This window comes from Panthera uncia, chromosome A2 (assembly GCF_023721935.1).
Source record: "Panthera uncia isolate 11264 chromosome A2, Puncia_PCG_1.0, whole genome shotgun sequence".
NCBI classification, from domain to species: domain Eukaryota; kingdom Metazoa; phylum Chordata; class Mammalia; order Carnivora; family Felidae; genus Panthera; species Panthera uncia.
In genome coordinates, this window is record NC_064816.1 from 17393464 (window position 1) to 17419825 (window position 26362).

The 26362-nt window shown below is 44.5% G+C and overlaps 1 protein-coding gene across 8 annotated transcripts in view; it reads right to left on the bottom strand.

Moving 5' to 3' along the window:
• The window catches only part of USP4 (ubiquitin specific peptidase 4), a 47923-nt gene extending 24817 nt beyond the window's left edge, over positions 1-23106 (bottom strand). For 4 of the 8 annotated variants that reach the window (XR_007459843.1, XM_049640447.1, XM_049640450.1 and 1 more), the window contains exons 1-8: positions 22932-23106; positions 19745-19872; positions 14741-14871; positions 13470-13596; positions 12710-12855; positions 12524-12585; positions 1918-2058; positions 970-1087 (exon numbers count right to left, since the gene is read on the bottom strand). Coding sequence is in view for 7 of the 8 variants with exons in the window: in XM_049640447.1 (XP_049496404.1) it covers positions 970-1087; positions 1918-2058; positions 12524-12585; positions 12710-12855; positions 13470-13596; positions 14741-14871; positions 19745-19872; positions 22932-23032 (954 nt within the window). In the remaining variant the exon portion in view is untranslated. Of the gene's footprint in view, positions 1-969; positions 1088-1917; positions 2059-12523; positions 12586-12709; positions 12856-13469; positions 13597-14422; positions 14567-14740; positions 14872-19744; positions 19873-22931 lie in introns of those variants that run through there. The other 4 variants (XM_049640446.1, XM_049640444.1, XM_049640445.1 and 1 more) reach the window with 3 other exon arrangements.
• Between the last annotated feature and the right edge of the window lie 3256 nt (positions 23107-26362).

The following is a 26362-nucleotide window of genomic DNA, read 5'->3' on the forward strand; positions in this document are numbered from 1 at the left end:
ATTCTGGACACCAAAGCTCAGGTGAGTTTACATATTTGGCAACACCCCATGCTTAATGTTACAAGTCAATGCTAGAAGAGTTATACGTTCTGACTCAACAGACAGACAACAACAGAAGCTCTGCACTGGGGACCCTCCAAGACTCCTATTTGCTCCTTTCCATGGCTAATTTTAACTTGTATACTTTTCCTATAATAAACCCCAACTGTGAGTATAATAGTTTTAAGTGAGTCTGTGAGTCCTTCTAGCAAATTATCGAAACTGAAGGTGGTCTTGGGGACTCCCAAACTTGCAGTTGGTGTCAGAAGTGAAAGCAGTCTTGGGAACTGTGCTCTCCTAACTTTCTAACTGGACCCTAACTCCAGCCCATGTCCACCACAGTACTGTCACATAGTATGCCCAAATAATTTTTTTTTCTCGAAGTAGGCTTTACCCAGCATGGAGCCCAATGCAGAGCTTGAACTCATGACCCTGGGAACAAAATCTGAGCTGAGATCAAGAGTCAGACACTTAACCAACTGAGCCCCCCAGGCACCCCTGTCCCAATAAATATTTGATCAATGAACAAATGAAGTATCAAAGGGAGGATATGGGGATTCAGCACAATCAAGGGCATGATATAAGCTATCTTTGGTGAAAAGATGGCATGAGCTGCTGGGAGTTCTCATTCTATCAGAAACCAACCAGGCAAATACTCCAATATTTTCTGACCATTCCCTAATGGTCAAAATATTTTAATGCAAAACCAAACCCAGAACTGATTAGGAAGACATTTTGGGGTCATTAACACTGATGAGGCCCTTCTGTACTAACAGGTGGGAGGTGCCCTGACAGGGATCCTTGAAGTATTAACAAAGGGTAGGCAGGGACCCCTGGGAAAGGATCCTCCCAACATTTTAGCATGCCTTTCTTAACCAAGCCACAGTCCTGTGAAGAAGCAGTGTTATTTAGATGGTAGTTCCCCTCTACCTGTAAAGCAGAGTTCATGAAGCAAGTGTTCCCCAGGTTTCCAAGTCCGCAGAGCCCAGGCTGTATGTGAGACGATGGGGATTCCTGACAATTATACGAAGCAGAGAAGGCAGATCCACTGGAAAACACAATCCACAATAGCAATAAAAGCGAGTGCTGTACACATGCCCTCAGGATGCCTTTTTGGGCTCCTCCAGGGCTTCTAGAATTCTTATCTGGAAATAACCTCATGATACAAGTTCTTTCTACTCCCCTCGCCAGCCCTCAGGCCACACGCCTTCGCCCACCCCTGCCCTTGATGTGACATAATGGCAGGTTACCACCTGCTACATCCTTAAGGGGAGAAACGCTATCTGAGTTGTCTCAGGCTTTTGGTGAATGCTAACTGTGTATCCCTCTAGAAGGCTAACTGCCATGTGACTCCAGGAAAGAACATGTGGTTGCCAAGATCAAGGGCTCACACTTGCCACCACCCACCAGGCCACACTAAGTCCTGTGCCTGAGTATTCATGCACACTGTCTCACCTCACCCTCCTCCTCCACTCTATCCCTGCTGTGTGGCAGGCACTCCTGAGATGCTTGCACAAAGAATCACAGCCATCCAGAGGGGGATACAGGCAGGGCTCTCCCACAGCAAAGAACCATTCCCTCACAGCTCTTTTGCCATATGGCCAACCCATCCCTTCATAGACAAAAGCAGTGACTCCCCAGAACCACCCGTGACTTAGGCTGTGGGCAAAACACCAGCTCATAGAAGAACAAGCAATGTAAGTGAGAATGAGGAGGCACACTCTACGGTGGGTAGGAACCAGAGCAAGAAACCACATGCACCACGTCCCCATTGGCAACCCCAATCCCACTATGCTTAGTGTGGCAACAGAGCTCTCCAGGTACAGCCTGGGAAAGGACCCAGAGGGAGGGAAGTGAAGTGAAAGGGCCTGCTCTTACCCCCTGCTGACACCGGAACTGTGCATCCCAGAGGTGTTAGTGCTATCACCATTTGCAATGGAAGAGGCAGACACTGAGGAATAGGGACTTGCTGATGATGTTGGAGAGGTAGGAAAATTTCTGCTAGGTGCAGTGCTTGATCTGGGAGAGAGAAGCAGAGACAATGCTACTGACTTTCTGCAAAAGCAAGCCCGAATGAATGCCTTAGGTCTCTTCTTAAGAAATAAATGTTCTCCACATTCAGTTATTTAAAATAAACTACAAAAGGCCTACTTTCATACTACTTCAAGATAAATTTTATTTAAGTGAGAGTCAAGAGATTAATTGGCCTTCCTGGTCTCATTCATCTGCATGGTCACCCACTGAATCTCTCAGGAGGATAAACCACAAGGTTGATCTTTAGGGCATCCTGGTTTGATTTATAAATCATAAGCTTCCCTGAACTTTAAGAGTTACCAGTGAAAGACACAGAAAAATGGCAATAAGAGATAAATATCCAAGAATACCTGACCCAAAATGAACAGCTGGCTAAAAATACATACGCAAATAAAATTTACATATGTAAATTTACAATGTAAATATATATATATAAACACATATATAAACAAATATGAACAGGAAAATGGTAATTTGGTTTCACTACGCTATTCAAGGAAAATTACTTTTGCTTCCTCAAATTTACCAAATGTGAGTAATCTCTCTGTTTCAAAGGCTGGCCTAATATGTTTCAATATTTTTCACAGCATCTTATTTTAAATTTATACCAACTTTCAGAATAATTAATTCAGGGGCTAAATGCCCCAAATATTAAACTGGTATGAGTTTTATCAATTTTCTACTAAAATCTGTATAAGAACTTGTAGAAGAAAGTGAATCATTCTGAATCGTTTTGAGTATGTACAAATGTGATTTTTCCTTCTAGGCTTGGGGTTATTTTTAGACTACAGAAAATGATTATAATATGCCCCAGCAAAGAGCCCAACCTCATGAGACCTGATCTCAACCAGGGTTCTCTGCAAGAAGAAAGTGAAACATGGCAGCAGAGATAAGGAGTGATCCTGTACCCACACCTACAGTGCAGAGACATTAGGAAACTATCGAGGGGCCTAAAGGGGAATCAGGAACTGAGTTCTGCTCCACACTGAGGTCACAGTGAGGGAGAGGGAAAGAGAACTCCCCAGCCTCTCATCTTCCCATTGAGAAATGTACCTTCTCTAATGCTGAAGAGCATTTGCTTCACAGAGCTTCATCCTCATGCTGCCAAGAAGTTCAAGAACTCAGGTAGCTCATTAAACGAGAACGGGCAGGGCCAAGGGACACTCTCTTCCACCAGACAGGTAACTTTAGCACATATCTGAAGCCTGTCCAATGTGATGCAGGTATTCCCAGCCTACTATGTAGGGAGGAAAGTCACTACCCACGGTTGGTCTAATGTGGCATACTGTTATCTCAGTTCTGTTGACAGGTACTACAGGATGGTGAAATTCAAAATCTGATGTGCAGAACCTAAAGGCATATAGTGTCACACTTCCCTTTTTAGTAACTATTTACTGGTAACTTATGCTATTTCTTTGAACTTAAAAGGGCAAAAATCCACAGAAGCCATAACCAAGACCTGTCAATTTCTTAAACAGAACATTTCTCCTTAAAATGAAAGAAAACAAAACAAACAAACAAAAAAATTGACATTTAAAATGTTCTAGAAAATGCTGTATTTTCAGAATAAATTCAGTTGGAAAAAAAATCTAATGATGAATATGTAAGATTTCTTTTTTTTTTAATTTTTATTTACTTTTGAGAGAGAGGGAGAGACAGAGCGTGAGCAGGGGAGGGGCAGAGAGAGAGGGAAACACCAAATCCAAAGCAGGCTCCAGGCTCTGAGCTTTCAGCACAGAGCCTGATGTAGGGCTCCAACTCACAAACCACGCTCAAACTCACAAAACTCAGATCATGACCTGAGCCGAAATCAGGCGAAGTCAGAAGCTCAGTCGACTGAGCCACCCAGACGCCCCAGGATTTCTTTTTATATGCTTGAAAATTTACATATGACAAAGTTGTTCTTTTTTTTTTTTTTTTAACATTTATTTTTGAGACAGAGAGAGACAGAGCATGAATGGGGGAGGGTCACAGAGAGAGGGAGACACAGAATCTGAAACAGGCTCCAGGCTCTGAGCTGTCAGCACAGAGCCCGACGCGGGGCTCGAACCCACGGACCGTGAGATCATGACCTGAGCCGAAGTCGGACGCTTAACCGACTGAGCCACCCAGGCGCCCTGACAAAGTTGTTCTTAAACTCCACCCTTGACAGACAAAAGCAAGACCTCTGAAGAGTGACTATCTGGGAACTGCCTGGGCACTTGTCACTTGTCATTAGGCAGCTTTAGAGCACAACCTGGGACACTGAAGGCTGGCAAATAGGGAACTGGTGGGAAACATCTGACTCTCAAGTGTACATATTAGGTGAAGCAAGACCCCACTGGGTCCCATGCCACAAACACTCTGAAAACAGAGACTACAGCTCCAAATAAGGATCCCTCTGCTCCTTTAAAAGATGCTGGCCAAGCCTCTGGTCTCCCAGTACCTTTCTGTTGAGGTATTTCCTGCTCCTAGGCACATCCAGTCCTTACCAATCATGACTAGAACCTGCTCTGAACCCATGACTGAGGCCCTGTAGCACACCCATGCCCGCCCTCCTTGCTCGACCATGCTCTGCATGCTTCTCAGTTGTTCTCCAAGCTGAGGGCTGCTCTGGGGATGAGCCCACCCTTTAGGGGTGACCTCAAGTAGCCAGAGTCTAGCACCTGGTATTATCATTAAGGTAACAATGAATTCTTAGGCAGAATCCTCACTGCCTTCACAACAACCTTAGCTGGGCTCACCCCACACCAATGCTGTTAACTCTCATCTGTGTGCGCCCACATCTCCACTTCAGGAACACTGGCCTCTTCTAGTTCTGGGCAGGCAGCCTTGAAAAGGGGTCATGGTGGAGAGCTAATCAGGCCTTAGCAACCTCAGGCAAGGTAAGTCAGAGGGAATTAGAGAGAGAAAGAGAGAGATAGGAGGCCAGCTCTACAGAAAATCTTTGAAGCATGAGAAAATGATCTTAAAATGTTCAAAATTTACTAGGTGGCCCTCTCTAATAAAGAGCTGAACAGAAACAATTTAGGAAGTTTTCCTGCCACAATACATGTCAAGCTGACTCTATAGGTAGGTTAAAAAAAAAAAAAAAAAAAAAAAGGATTAGGCCAATCAATGACTTCCCCTGAATGACACATTCACTTGATGTATTTTCCCATTCTCTCCAGGTTAACCCTGGGTCTGCTTGACAGATGATGTATTACTTAATATGGCTGGTCTGAGAGTTTTGATTAGTGAGTTTAACTCATTTATAGTTGTTTTAATCACTATTCTACATGGCCTTAATTCAGCCTTCTCATCTCATGTTTTCTAATTACCAAACTTTTCAGTTCTTTCTTTTCCTTTTTTTGCCCTCAATTTCCCTTCTTAGGTGTGACAGTTTCCTAGTTGTATCCTAGGGTGCTGTGGTTTATAATAAATATATATACATTTTTTTTTTAATTTTTTTTAACGTTTATTTATTTTTGAGACAGAGAGCGAGCACGAATGGGGGAGGGTCAGAGAGAGGGAGACACAGAATCTGAAACGGGCTCCAGGCTCTGAGCTGTCAGCACAGAGCCCGACGCGGGGCTCGAACTCATGGACCGCGAGATCATGACCTGAGCCGAAGTCAGACGCTTAACCGACCGAGCCACCCAGGCGCCCCAATAATAAATATATTTTTGATCTTGTTCAAAATTCCTGGTACACAGCCCCTAAAACACTTGTAATTTCCTCAGTGATAAGAGCAATGGAAGCATCTTTTGTTATATTTGTGTTTTTTTGTCCTTGGTTCCTGAAATAGTTTCAAGGTGATAAAAGTGAAAGGAGTTGTCATGTTATTTCCAACAAGCACTTTTCAACCACACCTCAGTTTTTATTAATCACTTTTGGAAAATCACAAAGAATGGGGGCCAGTTGCCAGGAGATCTAACCATGTGATTAGAGGGTTGGAACTTACAGCCACACACCCCCACCCTTGAGGAGGCAATAAGGGTTGGCAATCTGAATTCAGTTACCAACGGCCAAATGATTTAATCAATCATGCCTACTTACTGAGACCTCCACAAAAATCCCTGAAGTATGGGAATTTTGGAGAGCTTCCAGGTTGGTGAACATGTGGAGGTGCTAGAAGGATGGCATGCCTGAACAGGGCATAGCAGCTCTTCACCCCTTCCCTATAACCACCTGGTTCTTCTTCCATCTCACCGTTCCCAGGTTATAGCCTTTTGTAACAAACTGGTCATCTAGTGAATAAACTGTTTCCCTGAGTTCTGTAAACTATTCTAGCAAACTACTGAGCCCAAGGAGGGATCATGGGAACCTGTGATTTATAGCCAGTGACCCAAGCACAGGTAACAACCTGGACTTAGAACTGGGATCTAAAATGGGCCAGTCTGGGGGCGCCTGGGTGGCGCAGTCGGTTAAGCGTCCGACTTCAGCCATGTCACCATCTCGCGGTCCGTGAGTTCGAGCCCCGCGTCGGGCTCTGGGCTGATGGCTCGGAGCCTGGAGCCTGTTTCCGATTCTGTGTCTCCCTCTCTCTCTGCCCCTCCCCCGTTCATGCTCTGTCTCTCTCTGTCCCAAGAATAAATAAAAAACGTTGAAAAAAAACATTTAAAAAAATAAAATAAAATGGGCCAGTCTGATTGGACTGAGCCCTTAACCTGTGGGATCTGATGCTACCTCCAGGTAGGTAGTGTCAGAATTTAGTGAAATTCCAGAACACCCAGCTGGTGTCAGAGAACTGGATGGTGTGGGGAGAAAACCCACACACATTTGGTGACCATAGGAATTGGTAGAGTAGACAAGAAAAAGAGGGATTTATTTTCCCCTTTTGCCTCCCAATAAGCTATTCTGCTCTTCTTCCTTAGTTTTTGATCCCCAATTTTTAGTTAGACACCTTGCACCTTTGCTAAACAGCATTTTCCAGCCTCCCTTGAAGCCAGCTATGGTCTTATTATTGACCAAAAAGATGCAAAAGGATGTGTGACTTCTGGGAAATTTCCTTAAAAGGAAGGGTTATGTCCCTCCTGCTTCTTCCTCCTTGCTACTTGAATGCAGGTGTAACCACTGCAGCTCCAGGATCCTGGACCCACAGGGGGCTACCTTTGAAGTAGAAGCTGCACACGGTAGGGCAACACAATAGAGCAGCTGGGTTACTAATGATACCAGCACTGGACCACCCATCTCAGAAGTTCTTTTTGGAAAGACCTCAGCATCTTTCTTCACAAACTGATCGTCTAGTCTTTCTTAACTGCCAGCAAACCTTTCCTAATCGACACAGTGTATTTCAAAGATATACATTCTATTTTAGATTTCTGGCAGTTACTCCATTAACTTATTAGGACCTGTAACTATTTTTATTTTTCCCTATCAATTACTTAAACTTTATCTACATTTCTCCACAAGAGAAAGGGCGGATGACATTCCCATCTCTCTCTGCTTTTTACTGCCTCCCATTTCCTCACTTGCCTTCCATGTTGGGATTACCCAGAATATACTTCTGGACTGCTTTTGCTAATGGATTGCTTTCTTAAATTTTTCTTCTTATTAAACTTTTTAGCAAAGAATTACATAGAGAATGCATAAACCACCTAAGTAAAAAATCAAGAAATTTTCATCAAGTGAATACATCTATATAACCAGAACCCTGACTCTGAAGCAGGACAGCACTAAACCTCTGGTGTCCTCTTCATACTCCCTTTAGTTACGATTCTTCCCACAGCTAACCACTACCATGACCTTGAGCCCCCTAGATGAGCTTTGCCTGTTCTTAAACTTCCTATCAAGAGAATACAGTATGCTGCTTTATGTCTGGCTTCTCTCATTCAGCATTGGTCATGACACTCAATGTTGTCGAGGCCCTACAGAATTCCACTGTGTGACTATGCCTCAATTAACCTATCCACTCTATTTTGGTGGATGGACATCTGGGTTAACTCCAGTGAGTATGATAAGCAGTGCTGTTGTGAACATCTTTGAACTTATCTTTAAGTGAACATGAGATGTATTTCTGTTGGCAGTATGCCTAGGAGTGGATCGTTGAGTTACAGAATAAATACACAGAATTCTTCATTTAGCATGGGTTGCCAAGTCTTCTAAAATCACACCAATTTATATGCCCCATCGGCAGGGTCAACAATTTGGGGTGCTCCACACCTCAACATCACTTGGTACTGTCCATCTTTTTCATTAATCCATTCTGGTGGGTGTGCAGAAGCACTGTGTTGTGGTTTTAATTTGCCATCTCTGGATGACTGCTGAGGTTGACACCTCTCCATAAGCTCACAAGCCATTGGACATCCTCTTTTATAAAGTAACTGTTAAAGATTTTTTGCCCCTTCTACTAATGGAGTTGTCTTTTTCTTACTGACTTAAGGCATTTCTTCAAACTTCTGGATAAAAGCAATTTGTCAGACATATGTATTGCAGGTATCTTTTCTCACGCTGTGGCTAGCCTTTTTATGCTTTGATGAACAGAAGTTCTTAACTTAAAAGTCACCCCCTTTATCCATTTCCTCCTCCGTGGTTTGTGGTGCCGTGTCTTCTCTCTTGTGTCAAAAATCTTTGCTTACTCCAAAATCACAAAGCCCTTGCTTTTCTGGCCAACAGAATATTTTCCTAGGTATGTGCTCTCTCTCACACGTTATGGATTTTACTGCAAGCGCCTGAGTTCTAACAGTAGCTTCCACATAGGAGCTCTGTGTGGAAAATCTTCCAAGGTCATCTACGCTAAAGAAAAAAATTATTTCATCTTTACATTTAAGTAATAGTTTTGTAGGGTATAAAATTCTGCTTTTAAAATTTTACTTTTGGGGCACCTGTGTGGCTCAGTAGATTAAGCGTCCGACTCTTAATTTTGGCTGTGGGTTTCAGCCGTGTCAGGCTCTGCACTGACAGTGTGGAGCCTGCTTGAGATTCATTCTCTCTCTCTCTCTCTCTCCCCCCCCACCCCATGCACACTCTCTGTCTCTCAAATAAGCATATTATATATATTATACATATATATAGAATATATATATAATATACATGCATTATATACATATTTGTATATATAAAATATATTCATATATATACATACATGTATATATGTACACACACGCATACACATATATATTTTAAGAAAGTTATTTTGACACTGACAAAGTAGCTCTCAGATCTACTGGTGCTACTGAGAAGTTTGATACTAATCTGCTTCTTATTCCTTTGTGACTTTTTCTTTCAATAAGATGTGGAATTTTCTCTACATCTCCATTGTTAAACTTTTACTCTAGTGTGTCTAGGGGTGGGCTTTCTTCCTTCCATCTGTGTTTAGCATTCTTTAAATTTCAGATCTTTCCTCTTTTGTGATCTCTGAGAAACTCTTGGTCATTTTATCCTCAAACATTTTCTTCCCCTTGCTCCAGTCATTTCCTCTCTGCTTCTGAGATACGAATACTGCCACTTCTACCCTCATCCTATAGCATTTTGCTTCTCCTATCTTTCATCTCTTCATCCCTCCTAATGCTTTCTAGAATTCTTCAACTTGACCTTCCAACTTGTTCATTCAGCTTCAGTTACATCCATTCTGCTACTCAACCCATCTCCTGAATTCTTTGTTCCCAAGAATGCCACCCTGTTCCTGTTTCACGTACCCACCTCCTCCTTTCCTTGATGGTATTCTTTATGCTTACTCCATCCTCCTATGAGGCTGGGAACATGAATTATGCTCCCACTAGCACGGGCTGTCAATCTGCCATTTTCCTTTCATTCCAACTATACTGGTCAGCTTCTCATTATGGCTCCCTCTGAGCTGTTCACCAGGTGAGATCCCACCAGGTGAGATCTCTCCCCTTTACCACACCTCCTCCAAGGAGCTCCTTACCTCCCCCAGAGGCACAGCTAGAACCGTCAACGGGGCCTACCACCTTCCCCCAAAAGCTCCTGCCATCACTCCTGGCACCACAGCCACAACAAACTCCTGTTGGTCTTCAACAAAGCCTGCTTCTGCCTCAGAACTTCCACTGCTGCTGGCGCCTTTGCCTCACAATGTTATTCTTAATAAGCACTCCACTCACTGCTGATTCCTTCACCTCCTTCATAACTGTGTTCAAATGGCACCTCAGTGGGGCCTCCCCATTATCCTATTTAAATCTGCCTCTTCCCAAAGCCTATACCTGCTGATTTTCTTCCCTGATTTTTCCCCATGTGGATTTTTCTTATTTGTCATTTACTTCTCTTTGAGGATGGAGACTTTATTTACTGCTACATCCTCAGTATCTAGAACAGTACCTGGTGCCATTAGGGGAGTGGGGAAGGGAATGTACCTCAGGAATCCCACTCTGGGCCCACTGGCCACTGGCCACACTTTGCAGAGAAACTCTAACCTTTAGGCAAATACAAGGAGACACTGTTCTTTTCCAAAAGCCATCTCCCTTGACTGGAATCTGGGACCCTAGGGTGTGGAAGGGATGGGGAGAAGCAGCACTGGGAAGAGAAAAAGGCAGAACTCTAACAGTCTCCCTTGACCAGTATATCCAGCCTCTTCTGCTCCAAACTGTCAACCCTACCTCACAGACTGGAATCCAATCACCTTCTGTCTCCCCAGGGGTTCCTCACAGTTTTTAATGTTATTTTCTCTCAGTTCTGTGGCATTTCCAGTTCCAAGAAGGGAGTCAGCAGCCAAGGCTAGCCTTCCAATTACTGTTGTCCAAATTACCAAAAATTTACTGGCTTAAAACAACACAAATTTATGAATAAACTGAATTTATATTAAAAAAAAAACCGCACACGCAATGCAAATTTATTATCTTAACAATTTTGCAGGTCAGAAATCCAAAATGACTCTCACTGAGCTAAAATCAAGAGCTGTATTCCTTTGTGGAGGCTCTAGGGACTTCTTAAGGCTGCCCACATTCCCTGGCTCATGGCCAGTGAAGTCTTTCTCCCATTTCATCAGTTGGACTCTGCTCTGTCCCCACATCTCCTTCTCTGACTCTCATCTCCCTCGTCCATCCTGTGATTACATGGGGCCCATCCAGATAATCCAGGATAATCTCCCCATCTCAAGACCCTTAATCACATCTTAATCACTTTTGCCATGTAACCTAACATATTCAAAGGTTCTAGGGGATTAGGATGTGGACATGGAGGGTGGTATTATCCTGCCTACCACAGCTATTTTGTCAATTTGTCAGGAACTGGTGACCAGGGTTTCTAAAACTGGAGTCCATGGCTAGAGTATCTGTAAAACCCTTGAGATTGTTGGCAAAACGCTGTGTCTTCTTGAGTGTTTCTCAAGAGAGAGCAGGTAGCTTTCATGACTCTCAAAGGAGCTACGAGCCCATCACTATGAAATAGTCCCTGTCCAAGACCTAACTGAAGGAAGAGAGTAAAGACCTACACTGTCCCCATAACTATCAGACCACAGACACAATCCCCCCACCTGCTACCATAAAAAAACATGGGGCACCTGGGTGGCTCAGTCGGTTAAGCATCCGACTTTTGGTTTCGGCTCAGGTCATGATCTTGTGGGTTTGTGGGTTTGGGCCCTGCGTCGGGCTCCATGCTGAAGGTGTGGAGCCTGTCTGGGATTCATTCATTCATATTCTCTCTCTCTCTCTCTCTGCCCCTCCCCAACTCGTACTGTCTCTCTCTCAAAATAAATAAATACGGGGCGCCTGGGTGGCTCAGTCGGTTGAGCGGCCGACTTTGGCTCAGGTCACAATCTCGCAGTCCGTGAGTTCAAGCCCCGCGTTGGGCTCTGTGCTGACAGCTCGGAGCCTGGAGCCTATTTCGGATTCTGTGTCTCCCTCTCTCTGACCCTCCCCCGTTCATGCTCTGTCTCTCTCTGTCTCAAAAATGAATAAACGTTAAAAAAAAAATTTTTTTTTAAAATAAAAAAACCAAAACAAAACAAATAAATAAACTAAAAAAAAAAAAAGAAAAAGAAAAACTCATGTTTCCTTTCTGTCCCCTTCTCAGGACATGCATAATTCCACACCACCCACAAACCTCTCCTGAGACAGAGATGCCTGGGGTCCCAGTTTAGCAACATTCCCTGAGTAAGCAACAATGACTAACAGGCCCATGGTTAAAAAGCGGGGTGGGATCAAACTACTACCTTTAAGTCATACAAGATCCCATGCCTGAGCCCTCTTCTTTCCCATCCAAGCCTCTCACCACAGGTGGAGAAAATGAATGGCCTTGACAAAAACAAAGCCACCTCTTGGCAGAAAAGCATTCCCAGATCTGGGCCCCTTCTATTCCTTCTCTCATTCTCAACAAGGAGAGGCTCACCATCTTGTTCACACACCTTGACAGCTTTCCTCAGACGGCTGCCCAGCACACTGCTCACCCAAGGCCAGGATTACAGACTCTGGATATGAAATAGCATGTTTCTTCATCTGACTCCCCAAAAATTTTTCTTAGCACAATAACTGCTTTAGGAAACAGCGTCTCTCTTACACCTGTGTGCCCACCCACAAGGGAGAAAGAGTTCACTTACTTTGACTGCAAGGTCTGCCTCGGCCATGTGCCATCTTCATTTTGGGGCTCAATTACTAGCACCTGAGTGAAAGGGAAAACCATATAAGGAATATGCAAAGCACCTCACTGCTAATGTGCTCAGAACCAGATGTCTGGCAGGTATCTGGCAGAGCTGCCTGCTGGGGCATGGCCTGAGCCCTCCTACCTGACCCTGGTACAGCCCCGCATCCTGGACAGTGTTGTCTAGCTTGCTCAGCTGCTCATAAGTGTTGCTCATGTATTTGTTCCACAGCCGTGTTTCACGCTCAGCAGGGATGTTGAACAGCTTCCGCATCTCCTTCTCGATGGTTGCTAAGGACAAGCAGAAAGATCACTCAAGGCCTTCTCCAGATGCAAGGCTAAAGGTACCCATACCGGGCAATTGCTCATCCTCCTTCCTGTTCAGAGGGTCACAGGGTGCTTTGGACCAAAAGTTCTGACTGACCTCAGCCCCATGGCGACTCCTAAGGCCACACATCTTCCACTGGCATCTTCTCGCACTCACATACCTAGAAACTTTCTCTATGCTCCTCCTTCTTTGAGGATGTGGGTCCCATTTACATAGCATATCAACAATACAGAAAGGTGAGAAAACTTATCTTTGAAGTTAAGACCCATGTGGTTTCAAATACTAGCCCTGTCACTTTCTCACAAAGATTTTTTAAGTTACTTTGACCTCTCTGAATCTGCATTTCCTCATCTTTACCACCGTATGTCAAATGGGCAGGGGCCATGCCAGGTGTTTCACAGAACACGATTCCCAGGCTTGGCTCTCTCTGAGAGCAGGCTCCCACGTCAGGACTGGTAACCACAACCTGAGACTATATGGGTAACAATTCTGAAGGGGGTGCCTGGCTTCCCTCCCATTAGCCACAATGCCCTGCACTCTCCCAATGGATACCTGGGACCCCAGCCCGGCTACTCACCAATGGTGTCTGCCTTGCTGAAATGGCAACTCAGCACATTGGTGGGGTCACTATTCTCACAGAGCTTCAGTTCCAGCAAATACACCTCCACTTTGCAGTGTTTGACAAACAGGCCGTGCTCCACAACCTGCAAGTAAGAGGCACAGGTGAAGGAGCAGGGGTTCCACACCGGCAGTCTTGGAAGCAATAGGTTTTGTCAGTGGTAAAAGGCAGAATTCACACAGTTATCAGTTTCCCTAAGTGATCAGATTTTTAAAGCCACTGGCATCCGTCCTAGGAGTTTAAAAATCTTTTTCCCACTCATGAGGAAAAGCGTCCGGATGGAACAACACTGCACAACAGGGAAGCCATTGTTCATCTCTAAATCAGGATCATGATGTCTCCTTTTCAAGGTTTGTCAAATGAGAGGACTAGAGAATATAGTTAAATCCCTGAGGCAGCCGAACACTCACCATATGGCAACACTGTGGGCATTAGGAGACATCTGCAGGACAGTGGCATGCCCCCAACTTTTTGATCCCTAACCCCTCTCAGGGGCCCAGGTTTCTAGCTGGAAAAGAAGGTAGCTCTGGCCCCGAACAGTGATCCTTAGAAGCATGGCCTCAGGATTGCAGTTCTTTCCTACTCTAAGAAGGGGAACTACAAACCAGACAGTGAGAAATTTACTCAATGGCTACCTATCAGCAGGCATGTGGGATCTTGTGATTTTCCCTCTGGTAGGACAAGCAAACAACTATGGGAGTCAGGGTGGGCGGTCTTCTCATGAGTCCCATCTACCAGAGGGGTTAGGAATCCAGGTGTCTATCCCATAGCCTGTTTCCCTCAAGAGGCTATTCTCTGGCTTATAAACACCTGCTTTTTGAGACATTCAACAATGTGGCCAAAGACTCTTAAACACAGAGGCAAAAGCAGTTTCAGAAAAGTTTTAAGATAAACAGGAAGCGGTACATTACCGTAGGTCCCTATGACCCCAAGTAAACTTTCTCTCATACAGCCTTCCAGAAAGTGCTCTCATGGCACTGCTGGACACACCCCAAGCCATTGGGCAGCTCTGATGTTTGGAGGCCACTCACTATAACACCCCAAGTGAGCAGCCTCACTCACCACCACTCACGATCACAATTCCCTAAAGAGAACCAGAAACAAGGCCTCAAACACCTCTACTCAACCACTTAGGCACATCCAGTACCCCAGGAAACCAACTCTAGTCAGTGGCCCCCAAGGAGCACTAACAGACACTGACGAACAGCTGTGACAATTCATGTACTCACTTTTCTGACAATGGGCTGCTGGCCTTCTACACAGCCATACCAGTTGAGTAATTTATTCCAGGCCTCGGTTGGGACCAATACATAATCCAATTCATCAATTAAATGTTCTTTCAAGGTCTGACTCTCCGGATCTGAAAAAAGAAAACAGCTCATAACTCACTGCTCTTCTCTCAGAAATGTTTGTTTTACAGGATTCTTACGTAGTTTTCAGAAACAAGAAAATTATTTATAATAACAGGACAAAATTCCAAAATTCTGTCTCTGGCCATAACACAGAGCAGACCTGAAAGCCGTCTTTAGCCATGCTTTCAGAACATTTTATGAGAAATGTGTACTTCTCCTGTAATTGAATGGAGAAGGAAGAATAAAAGAGAAAACCTCCAATTTACATTTTCAAAGTGCTTCCAGAGTCCACAATTAAAACTGTTAATTATGAATATTTAACATAACATTCTGCTTAGTGAAATTTCACTGAGGTCAAATACCATCTTCTCCTCGGGGTGCCTGGGCGTGGCTCAGTTGGTTGAGTCTGACTCTTGATTTCGGCTCAGGTCATGATCTCACAGTTCATGAGTTCGTGCCCCACACTGGGCTGCATGCTAACATTGCAAAGCCTGCTTTGGATCCTCTCTCCCACTTTCTCTGCCCATCTCCTGCTCACTGTGCACACATGTTCTCTCTCACTCTCAAAATACATAAAACAAACACCTAAAAATATATACATCATCTTCTCCTGAAATACTAATAATTTTTTAATGTTTGTTTATTTTTGAGAGAGAAAGAGACAGAGTGTGAGTGGGCAAGGGGCAGAGAGAGAGAGAGAGAGAGAGAGAGACAGTATCTGACGCAGGCTCCAGGCTCCACCTGTCAGCACAGAGCCGATGCGGGGCTCGAACTCACGAACCACGAGTTCATGACCTGAGCTGAAGTCAGACACTCAACCAACTGAGCCACCCAGGCAACCCTTCTCCTGATTTACTAAGAAAGCAACAAACACGTCATTGAAGTCAACTTTATTTTACCAAGAGTCATTTGGTATTCTTAGTTTTCAACAGTCCAAGTCAAAACCTAGCTAGATAACCCCCTGTGAAGGAAGAAAATATGTAGTACTCCAACATGCTAAACGTCCACCTCGCACCTACCACAGGCAGGCAACATGATTGGGAGTCAGAAGTGGAAGTTCATGATCTGAAACCTACTCCCTCAATTGAGGACCAAGGAACTGGATCAAGGAAAGACTGATCCCCTCCCAAGATGGGAGCCTCTGTGCTCTTCAACACCCACTCCTGTGGTAGCGCAAGCCACAAAACTGGGAAAGCAGAAGTACCCACAATGGTGCAACTCATCCGTAACTCAAGGCAGACGATGTTAAAAACAAAAAACTAAAACCATAAGCAGCATTCACAAGGTGACCAGGGCTTGTCATCACCTACCCCCTCAACACCAGTTTATACCCTATCCAATCAGCTCTTCTGCCCTTTCTTAGAGCAAAATTCAGATCTGATCCACCTCTGCCTTGAAATTTCATCTCCAAGGAAATAGGAAAGGAATTAAACAGCGGTGGAGGACAAGAATACCAAGGGGAGATGGATGAATGGATAAACATGATGTGGTATATACCTATAGCAGAATATTATTCAACCTTTAAAAGGGAAGGAAATTCTGACCTCGCTATGAGGATGAACCCGAGAATACTATACTAATATACTAAATAAAATAAGGCAGTCACAGGAAAACAAATACTGAATGATTCTACTTAAATGAGGTATCTAGGGTAGCCAGATTCAGATACAGAAAGTAGAATGGGGGTTTCCAGGGGCTTGGAGGAAAAGAGGCTAGGAGTTACTGCTTAATAGGTATGGGGTTTCAGTTTTCCAAGGTGAAAAAGTTCTGGACATAGGCTGCAAAACAATGTAAATATGCTTAATACTACTGAACTGTACACTTAAAAATGGTCAAGGTGATAAGTTTTATGTTATGTGTATTTTATTATAATTAAGGGGCACCTGGGTGGCTCAGTCGGTTGGGCGTCTGACTTCGGCTCAGGTCATGATCTCACAGTCGTGAGTTTGAGCCCCGCGTCGGGTTCTGTGCTGACAGCTCAGAGCCTGGAGCCTGCTTTGGATTCTGTGTCTCCCTCTCTCTCTGCCCCTCCCCAGAGCCACCCACTTTCCACAGCAGCTCTGGCATGATTATTAACAATGACAAACCAGGCCTTTTCTGTTCAGAAGGATGACCCACTGGTATCAGCCTGCTTGAGACAAATGCTTCCCCCCAAAACTGACAACCTAAATTCCAAACTTTTCTCTGATTTATAAATTAAAACTCACAGAAGTTATTCGCTTATTGTCTTACTTGGGGAGATATCCCTTCTTCATTTCCAACACTAAGCACTACACAGATCTGGCCATCCATACTGTGCCTAGCAACAGCCAGAAACCTTTAAATGTGGGAAAAGAACACACAGCTTTCAGCAGCACCATCCCCAAGCCCATCATTTCCACAGGGCATTTTCCCATCTAAGGCTCAGTGATGATTTTCCCAAACATGTCATTCTTAGACACAACAGTGCAAATGGGATAAACACAACTGGGATTTCAATTTCACTTAACTGGAAATTTCAAATTTCACCTAAAACTGGCATCATGCTAAAAAATCACACAGGGGTTTTGAATTGGGGATTTAGTCTGCAAATTTCTTCAACAGAGTGGCAAATAAAGGGGGGAAATGAGAGCACTGGTTGGCCTAAGCACAGATATTCCATCTGATAGACAGGAGGGGCAGAGGTGGCAATGAGAAAAGGGGTGCTCTGTGGACAACATAAACAAGGACATGTTGTACCCCATCCCTCCCCACTTTCAAGAGCCCCGTCCAGCCACTCCTGTGACCCTAGATGAAAGGCAGCCCGACTGGGACTGGCAGGTGACTGAAAGCCTGGGGACTAAGGGGTGACCCTCAATCATGAGATAGGTCATTCCTGCACTGTCAATGTTCCAAGGAAGCAGGGTCTGAACAGAATGTACTTCTCACTTCCTAAGCACACAGCAAATGTTTCAAGCCAAAGCCAGATGACATCAAATTGGGGGACCATGGAAGAAATGCCTGCCCTTAGCTGAAAATCATGCAAAATGACTTCAGAGAGCCCCTCTAGCCCTAGGATTCTTATCACTAGTACTTTTAAAAGCATTAAGAAATCTCCTATTCATAGGGCGCTTGGGTGACTTAGTTGGTTGATAGTTCAACTTCAGCTCAGGTCATGATCTCACCATTCATGAGTTTGAGCCCCACGTCAGACTCTGTGCTGACAGCTCAGAGCCTGGAGCCTGTTTCGGATTTTGTGTCTCTGCCCCTCCCCCGCTTGTGCTGTTTCTCCCTCTCTCAAAAATAAACATTAAAAAAAAAAAATCTATTCAAAAAAAAAAAGAATGGGGACCTGGGTGACTCAGTCGGTTGAGCGTCCTACTTTAAGCCCTGCGTTGGGTTCTCTGCTGTCAGTGCAGAGCCCGCTTTGGATCCTCTGTCTCCCCCTCAGTCAGTACAGCATGCGACTCCTGATCTCAGGGTCATGAGATTGAGTCCCACGTTGGGGTTAGAGATTACTGGAAAAAATAAAATAAAAAAGAGCGGGGCATGGGGAAGAAAAGTGCAAATACACTGCTGTGCTCCCTTAGGGCAACTTCATGGTATGATGCCACCATCTGTGACCTACATCAGGAAACAAAGTACATGAATTATTCATTATGTCATTAGACCTCCACTAAAACAAGTCTGGGCATTTTTGAGAGAGAGAGAGAGAGAGAGAGAGAGAGAGAGAGAGAGAGAGAGAGGAGTGAGAGAGAAAGAGGGGGAGAGGGAGGAGTGAGGGAGGAGTGAGTGAGAGAGAGAGAGAGAGAGAGAGAGAGAGAGAAGGGAGAATCTCAAGCAGGCTCCATGCTGAGCATGGACCCCAATGTGGGGCTTGATCCCACAACCCTGGGATCATGACCTGAGTCGAAAAAGAGACACTCAACCAACTAAACCACCCAGGAGCCCGAAGCGCTGCTCATTTTTAAAAATACCCAGCTTGGTGTTAGGTACTTGGATCAAGCTTCATGTATTGTCTATCTTCCTACTGCTCTGATTTGGGGCAAAATCAACAGATCACCTGTGTCCTGCTTGCAAGTTGAGTCTAAAGCTAGGCAGAAAAGAGCCTGAGAAAGCCCAACTGTCATCTCAATGCATCTACAGGTACAAGCCCAGCTCTGGTAGGTCACACATCACTTTTTCAGTCACTTCTTCCACTGGGAGCTGATCGTGATGGTAGCTCTACCTTCCACTTCTCCTCACGCCACTTCTGTGACAAACAACCATCACAGGAATGTTTGATGGATGAGACAGGTCTACAGTTTGTTCAACTGCAAAGGTTAACACAGAACATTCTGGTGCCCAAATTTCAGATTCCAGATGCAATTTCAAAATGATATCCTATTCTTTCCATTCCACATGCTAATCTAAAATATGACATCTCTAGCAGAACTAATTTGCAAAAAGAAAAATACTGGAAGCTGCTCTCTTTAGAAGCAGTTTAGGAAAAGAGTAACTTAACCTCTCCCTGAGTGTCTACAAAGCCTTCTTTGATAGATACAAATCAAGGATACTTGTTTCTATCCCCTCATAGTAGCAAAGTTAGGTTTGTCATGTCCATGTTACTGATAAACACCACCTCAGACCACTGCGTGCCTGGAATATTTCAGTTAGAAAAGCAATGACGGGCGGGGGGGCACCTAGGTGGCTCGGTCAGTTAAGTGTCTGACTTTGGCTCAGGTCATGATCTCACGGTTTCTGGGTTCGAGACCTGCATCGGGCTCTGTGCTGACAGCTCAGAACCTGGAGCCTGCTTTGGATTCTGTGTCTCCCTTTCTCTCTGCCCCTCCCCTGCTCACACTCTGTCTCTCTCTCTCTCCAAAATAAATAGAATTAAAAAAAAATTTTTTTAAACAAAAGAAAAGCAATGGGATACTATACCTGAAAAGAGTCCAGAGTTATCTATTGGGCCAGGAAACAGATTGTGTTCACCCACATTGTACATATCCCAGCTGTCAAAGCCCACATACTTCTTCCACTGCTTGAACCACCGGCTGTCAATAAGATACCTAGAGACAGACAAAAATTTACTATACCAGAAAAGCTGAGGTTGTAAGTTTCTGCAACTGCTCTCTTAATTTTTTTTTTTATGGTCTTCCCACCTGAGCAATACACAGTCCCCACTCAGAAACACACTCTTAAGAACAAAAGCTGGAATAGGCCCCACATGGCAGACACGGTCTGGCAAAGGTAAAAAATCCATAAACTGAAATGATTTTTGAAAAAATGAATAGGGGCAGCTGGCTGGCTCAGTCAGTGGAGTGTGTGACTCTTGATCTCCGGGTCGTGAGTTCAAGCCCCACGTTGAGTGTAGAGCTTACTTAAAAATAAAAATAAATAAATAAATAAATAAATAAATAAAAATAATTTATATTTATATTATAATTTATAAATATCTAATGAATAAATAAAAGGAAATGATTGGCTTCAAAAGGCCTTTTTAAATAAACGTTTATTTATTTATTTACGTATTTATTTGAGAGAGAAAGAGACAGTGAGCAGGGGAGGAGCAGGGAAAAGAGAGATTGAGAGATTCCCAAGCTGATTCCACACTGTTAACACAGAGCCTGACGCAGGGCTCAAACTCACAAACCATGAGATCATGACCTGAGACAAAATCAAGGGTTGGATGCTTAACTGACTGAACCACCGAAGCACACCTCAAAAGGCTTTTTTAAATGATGTCCTTCTGGGGTGCCTGGGTGGCTCAGTTGGTTAAGCGTCCGACTTAGGCTCAGGTCATGATCTCACGGTTCGTGGGTTCAAGCCGCACTTCAAGCTCTCTGCTGACAGCTCAGAGCCTGGAGCTTGCTTCAGATTCTGTATCTCCCTCTCTCTCTGCCCCTCCCCTGCTTGCACTGTCTCAAAAATAAATAAACATTAAAAAGAAAAATATCTACTACTCATTTAATAAATAAATAAATAAATGATGTCCTCCTATGAATAAAATCTTGTTTGCAAGTCATTAATTTCATAATGATCTTTATAGAGGTCCTTGTCCAAGACAGTTTGGTTACACTATTTGACATGTAGAGCATTAAGTTAATTTTCTTTCTGAAAATGCGATAACACCACACACTTCAGACTTCCTGTGAGTACCAAAGAAAATATTTAAAAAATGCATGTGTTTCGTATCTATAGACATCTAGGCACAGAGAGTTAGCTCCCTGCATATAGAAGGCACTTGATAAATATTTGATTAAGACTAAAACATAAAAAGAAAAATATCCCAATCAGTAAAAATCTGTCTTCTGTTTTGTAATCTGACAAAGGGATACTAATCTCTTATCAAATATAGGCATATACATTTTTTCCCAGACTCAGGCTTTTTTAAGATTCAAAAAAACTTCATTTGAAGTCAAGCAACCAGGCCATTCCCCCACACTGTTGTAGTTTGTAAAACTATATTAATGTTTGTAACATTTCTAAGAAAAAGGCTTTATTTTAAAACTGTAAATATGGCACTTTGTAATAAAAAATCAATTCATAACTTTTTTTATAAAAGTTACGTGTTTAAAACAAGTGTGTGTGTATACATATACATGCATATACAACGATGTCTAGGTGTGACATATAATAGTTTCTAGTCTCTAGTTATTAAGTTGCTCTGGTTATATTTAAAAAGTATCACTATGCTGTTGGGGTGTGGGGGTGGCTGTCAGTTAAGCATCTGACTCTTGGTTTAGGCTATCATGATCTCACGGTTCATGAGTTCAAGCCCCAAGTCCAGCTATGTGTTGACACTGTGGAGCCTGCTTGGGATCAATCTTGTTTCTCCCTCTCTCTCTGCCTCTCCCCTGCTCATATTCTCTTTCCCTCTCTCTCAAAATAAATAAGCTAAAAAAAAAAAAAAAAAAAAAAAGTATCACTATGCTGTTTTACAACTAAGAAGCAGGGGGAAATCTCAGGGCGGGGGGCGGGGAGCACAATCATATTGGTGAGTCCTTTAAGTTTTATAGCCAACAAACCTCAGAGATCAGGCAGCTTCCCAGAGGCCGCAAAGATCCATAAATATATCCAAATCTCTACAATTCTCTTTTCCCTCCAAACCCCTTGAACAGCACCCTCCAAACACTTTTAGTGCGTGTTCTTAGTCTATCTCAAATTTCCTCTGGTTCTGCTGAGTGTCCTTCATATATCACCCCTATGCAGGATAATTTCCTCTGCTTGCCCTGCATTTCACAGCTTGGCCAGCTGAAGAACACTGTAAAGCCCTATCTGAACTCCTCCTAATCCCAAGGTTTCCCTTCCCTGCTCAATTTCTCGGTTACTGTAAACGGCATTATCAACACAGCCACAGTTTCTTAAAGACGGATGTTCGTTCAATCAAGTTCAATGCAAAGCCAAGCCCTAGCTTTCTACTCTCACACGATAAGACTACCAAGAAATCTAACTAGTCGAAGTATCTTCTCTTCTACTAAACAATTTAAGAAACCTCTGGTCTCAGACTTGCTCTTCTAAACCCTGAACTTTTAATCTTTTTATCTAGGCTCCAAGCTATCCTCCTCTCCCACTCCGAAATGCTGCCGCCACAATTATTTTTGACATTTACTACCAAAGTAACCTGGAGCTCTCAAACATTTGTTCAGCTTCTAACCTTGGCACCCGCACGGCAGTTTACAAGTAACAAAAGTATCTACTTCTGATATTCTTCTCAACCCAAAAGGCGGGGGTGCCAAATACTGGTTACCCTGGCTTTAACAGTAAGGAACCAGGGTCTGGGAGGTGTGGTCGCCTTCGCTCAAGGTCACACTGCAATTCCTCGAAGGTAAAGGGCTCTTCACATCCTGAAGGTCCCCGTGAGCACCGCCCCCCTTCCCCGCATCCTGCAGCCCTCGCCCCCACCGGGTCCACTCTCTGGGGCTCTGAATGGGCCGGGACGACCTTCACTCTTTCCCAGAGGTGATCCTGCTTTCCTCTCCTGAGGGACAGGGCTCAGGACACCCTGCAAGGGTCACTAACATCGCCCCCGCCCGGCCCCTACCCAAGCCGGGAAAGAGGGGTCCGGCCTTAGGGCCAGAGCCCCTGCCCCTGGCCTTGAGGGCGGCACGGCGGGCCTGGCGCTCACCACTGCGCCCCTCGTTGGAGCGTGGTCCTCATCAAGGCCCCGAGCTCCGATTTCTGGGTCTCCGCATCCGGTCGCTCACGGCACCCTCCACCTTCCGCCATCTCGTCCGCGGCCCCGGCCCAGCCGGCCCGGACATCCGCCTCGCGCACGGCGTGCTGTGGACCGCGCCCACGCACGCATGCACGCACGCACGCACACGCGCGCGCGCGGCCTAACCCCACCTCGGGCCGCGGCCTCGACTACCCGCTGGCCTTTGCCTTTTCGGCCCGCCTCTCACGCGCAGCTCCACTCCCACTGAAGCGCGGCGGAGCCTGGAGGAGGCCGGAAGAGGAGGCGGGCGGAGGGAAGCTAGCTGCACTTTTCTCCCGCCCTGCGGGCAGCTCCGCGGGATGCCTGTTCCGCACCCTTTTCTCTGTCTTGCCCGGCCGTCTCTAGCTGACTGACGGAAGGCACTCCCTCCCCCACCCCGGGCACACCACCAGGGCCTGCGCTGTTAGCCTGCTCCTAGCTTTTCTTGCTTTCCGCTGGAGACCTTAGGCCAGTCCTTAGCCGCCCAGACTTGGGATCGGGGTCCCTGCCCTGGAGACCCTACAGGGATTTGGGGACTGCCGGGTGCACCAGCGCCTTGGGACCAGGACTCAAAGGTGTGGTGTAGTCATGAACACTCGTCTCAAACAATCTAGATGCCAGAATCATGGCCCACAACAGAATTCCCCCAAGCCCACCTCACTGAGCTAGTCAGGGAGACAAGCAGCCGCTGAGGGGCGATAGCACCTGGGGGAAGCAGAGGTCCAGATGTGTTCTCCACATTAGGTGCCCAAGCTGTTTCTTAGTTTTTTGCTGCAACAAGAAGCAGTGTCCTGAACACTATGTTTTCCACTCGACCCTGCATACAAAAAGTACAGCCCTCCTCATAGAGTGGGAAGTAAGCCCGCGAGGAAGCCAGGCAGCTGGTGTCGAGCAGTTCTGTCCTCCAAAATAAGACACAGTGCCTGACTTCATACAATCTACTGGAGAACAGATCTTACACAGACCCAGCGTCACACTGTGTGTGGTAAGTGCCATTAGAGTATGAATAAAAAAAAAGGGGGGGGGGGGATATGAACCAAAGACTGTAGAACCCTGAGCTGTGAAAGGCAGCCTTTGGCTTGTGTAACATTTGAGTGTGGTCTTAAGCATAGAAATGATGGTGCATGTTACAGGAAGTGAAACTACAGGAGTCAATTTCTGGAACACGCAGGGCAGTATCAAAGAGTGAGGATTAGACCAATTAAGCTGGAAAGAACCTTCAATCTAAAGCTAAAACAGAGGCCAGAAGGGCCACATGCTCTGCCTTAAATGGCCCACAGATATTATAAAAGGTTTCAGAGCAGAGATGAAATAGCAGCCCAGAGAACTGTTAAGAACCTTTCACTGTAGAGATGGCAATGAGGGAGGAGAAACAGATGAGCCATGTTTAGTGTTGGGGACGGAGGAGGGAGCACAGGCTTGGTGAAGGTGTGGTAAGTCATTTGAACAGACATAGTATTTTTATGTTGGGTTTTGGCTAATTGAAATTAGCATGAATTCAATTTGCACTAGCTGGGACAGCTTTCACGTATCATCTGGTAACACAGGCCTCTTGGCAGTTGGGTAGATAGGAGGGGAAAGTAAATTTGGAATTAAAACTGCCTTGAATAACCACATGGCAGTTAATCCCCTGCAGATAAGAGTTACCACGACATGATAATTCTACATCTGGGAGTCAACCCTGACAACCTTGAGTGCCCTCCTGTGAAAGTTCTTTGAAATTGTTAAAAATGTTGTTTTTGGAACAACTGTTATTTATGGAAAAAGAAAGTTGGGTTATCAGAACCTACACTAGAGGGTGTCTGCTTCTCTCTTCTTTTTTTAGCAGTTTCTCCTGTACCATTTATGGTCTGGGTCAGAGTCTTAAGGAAGTAGGACAAGTCCTCAGCACCACTAGAAAAGGGGACAAAACCTAATTATAAATATGAAAACTTTGGAAAACCTTTTTAAGGCAGGATCTCTTCAGTGCTATTAAATGGCTGTAAAAACCATACACTAATTATGGATGGTTCCTTATACTAAGATTATAAAATGCTAATAGTTAAAATGCAAGGAATAAAGTGAAACTTCACAGTCAGAAAAACATTATCTCTAAAGTTATTAAATGTTTTTAGTGAGTTTGATTAAAATGTTAAAGATTGCAGGGGCACCTGGGTGGTTCAGTCAGTTAAGCATCCAACTTCAGCTCAGGTCATGATCTCATGGTTGGTGGGTTCAAGCCCTATATCGGGCTCCGTGCTGACAGCTTGGAGCCTGGGGCCTGCTTTGGATTCTATGTCTCCCTCTCTTTCTGCCTCTCTCTCAAAAATAAACATTTAAAAAATTAAAACATTTTTTAAATTAAAATGTTAAAAATTGTGAACTGGAAACTATCAACATCTGCCCATGTGCTCCTGCTGTTGTGGGTGACCTGTGGATTTGGTAGGAAGTGCATGATTCAGCTCAGGAGACACCCAGGCACCAGGGCTGTGTTCTCTGTTGGGTCTCTTACCCTAGGGAGAGGTTTAGGCCTAGTAGGGCACTCACTTGGCCTCATAACCAAATCCCAGAACTGAAGAACCCACCCATTGCCATGGAAGCTTGGACTGCAAGAATAGGAAGGCAAGCAGGAAGTCAGCTAGAGGGAACAAACAGGCTTGTATTGGACTGTGATGATCCAACTGAGAGTTTGTAATGTCTGAGTGTGCGAACTTCAAGCTTTATCTGATTCCAAATCAAAAAGTTCTTGCCTTGGCTGGCAGTATGGCTTGCTCTACACCTAACTGCATTTGGCCCTCCCAGCTTAGACTTGGTCCACACTTGGCCAGCAATGACAGAAACGTGTGGCAGTATTCACAAATATATTGGGCAGCTTTTGGTTACAGGTCTCTTCGGGGAGAAATACATACATATATATGTATATGTGTTGTTCAACTTAGTATATGTATATACACATATATATACATATATATATATATATATATATATGTGTGTGTGTGTGTGTGTGTATTGTCTAACTTAGTATATGTCGGTATTTACCATTTACTTATTTTTGAGAGACAGAGCACAAGCAGGAGAGGGGCAGAGAGAGAGAGGGAGACAGAATCTGAAGCAGGCTCCAGGCTGAGCTGTCAGCACAGAGCCCGATGTGGGGCTCCAACTAACAAACTGTGAGATCATGACCTGAGCCAAAGTTGGACACTTAACCCACTGAGCCACCCACGTGCCCTGGGAGAAATATTTTTGTTTCCTTCTTGTCTGTGCTTATTTAACCTGCCCAGAGGACCGTGAAACAATAAAAGATTCTACAAATACATTTTAGAAGAATTAAATACCTTATCAGTGACATTATAACCTCTGTTATAGAAGGATTATATTACTGG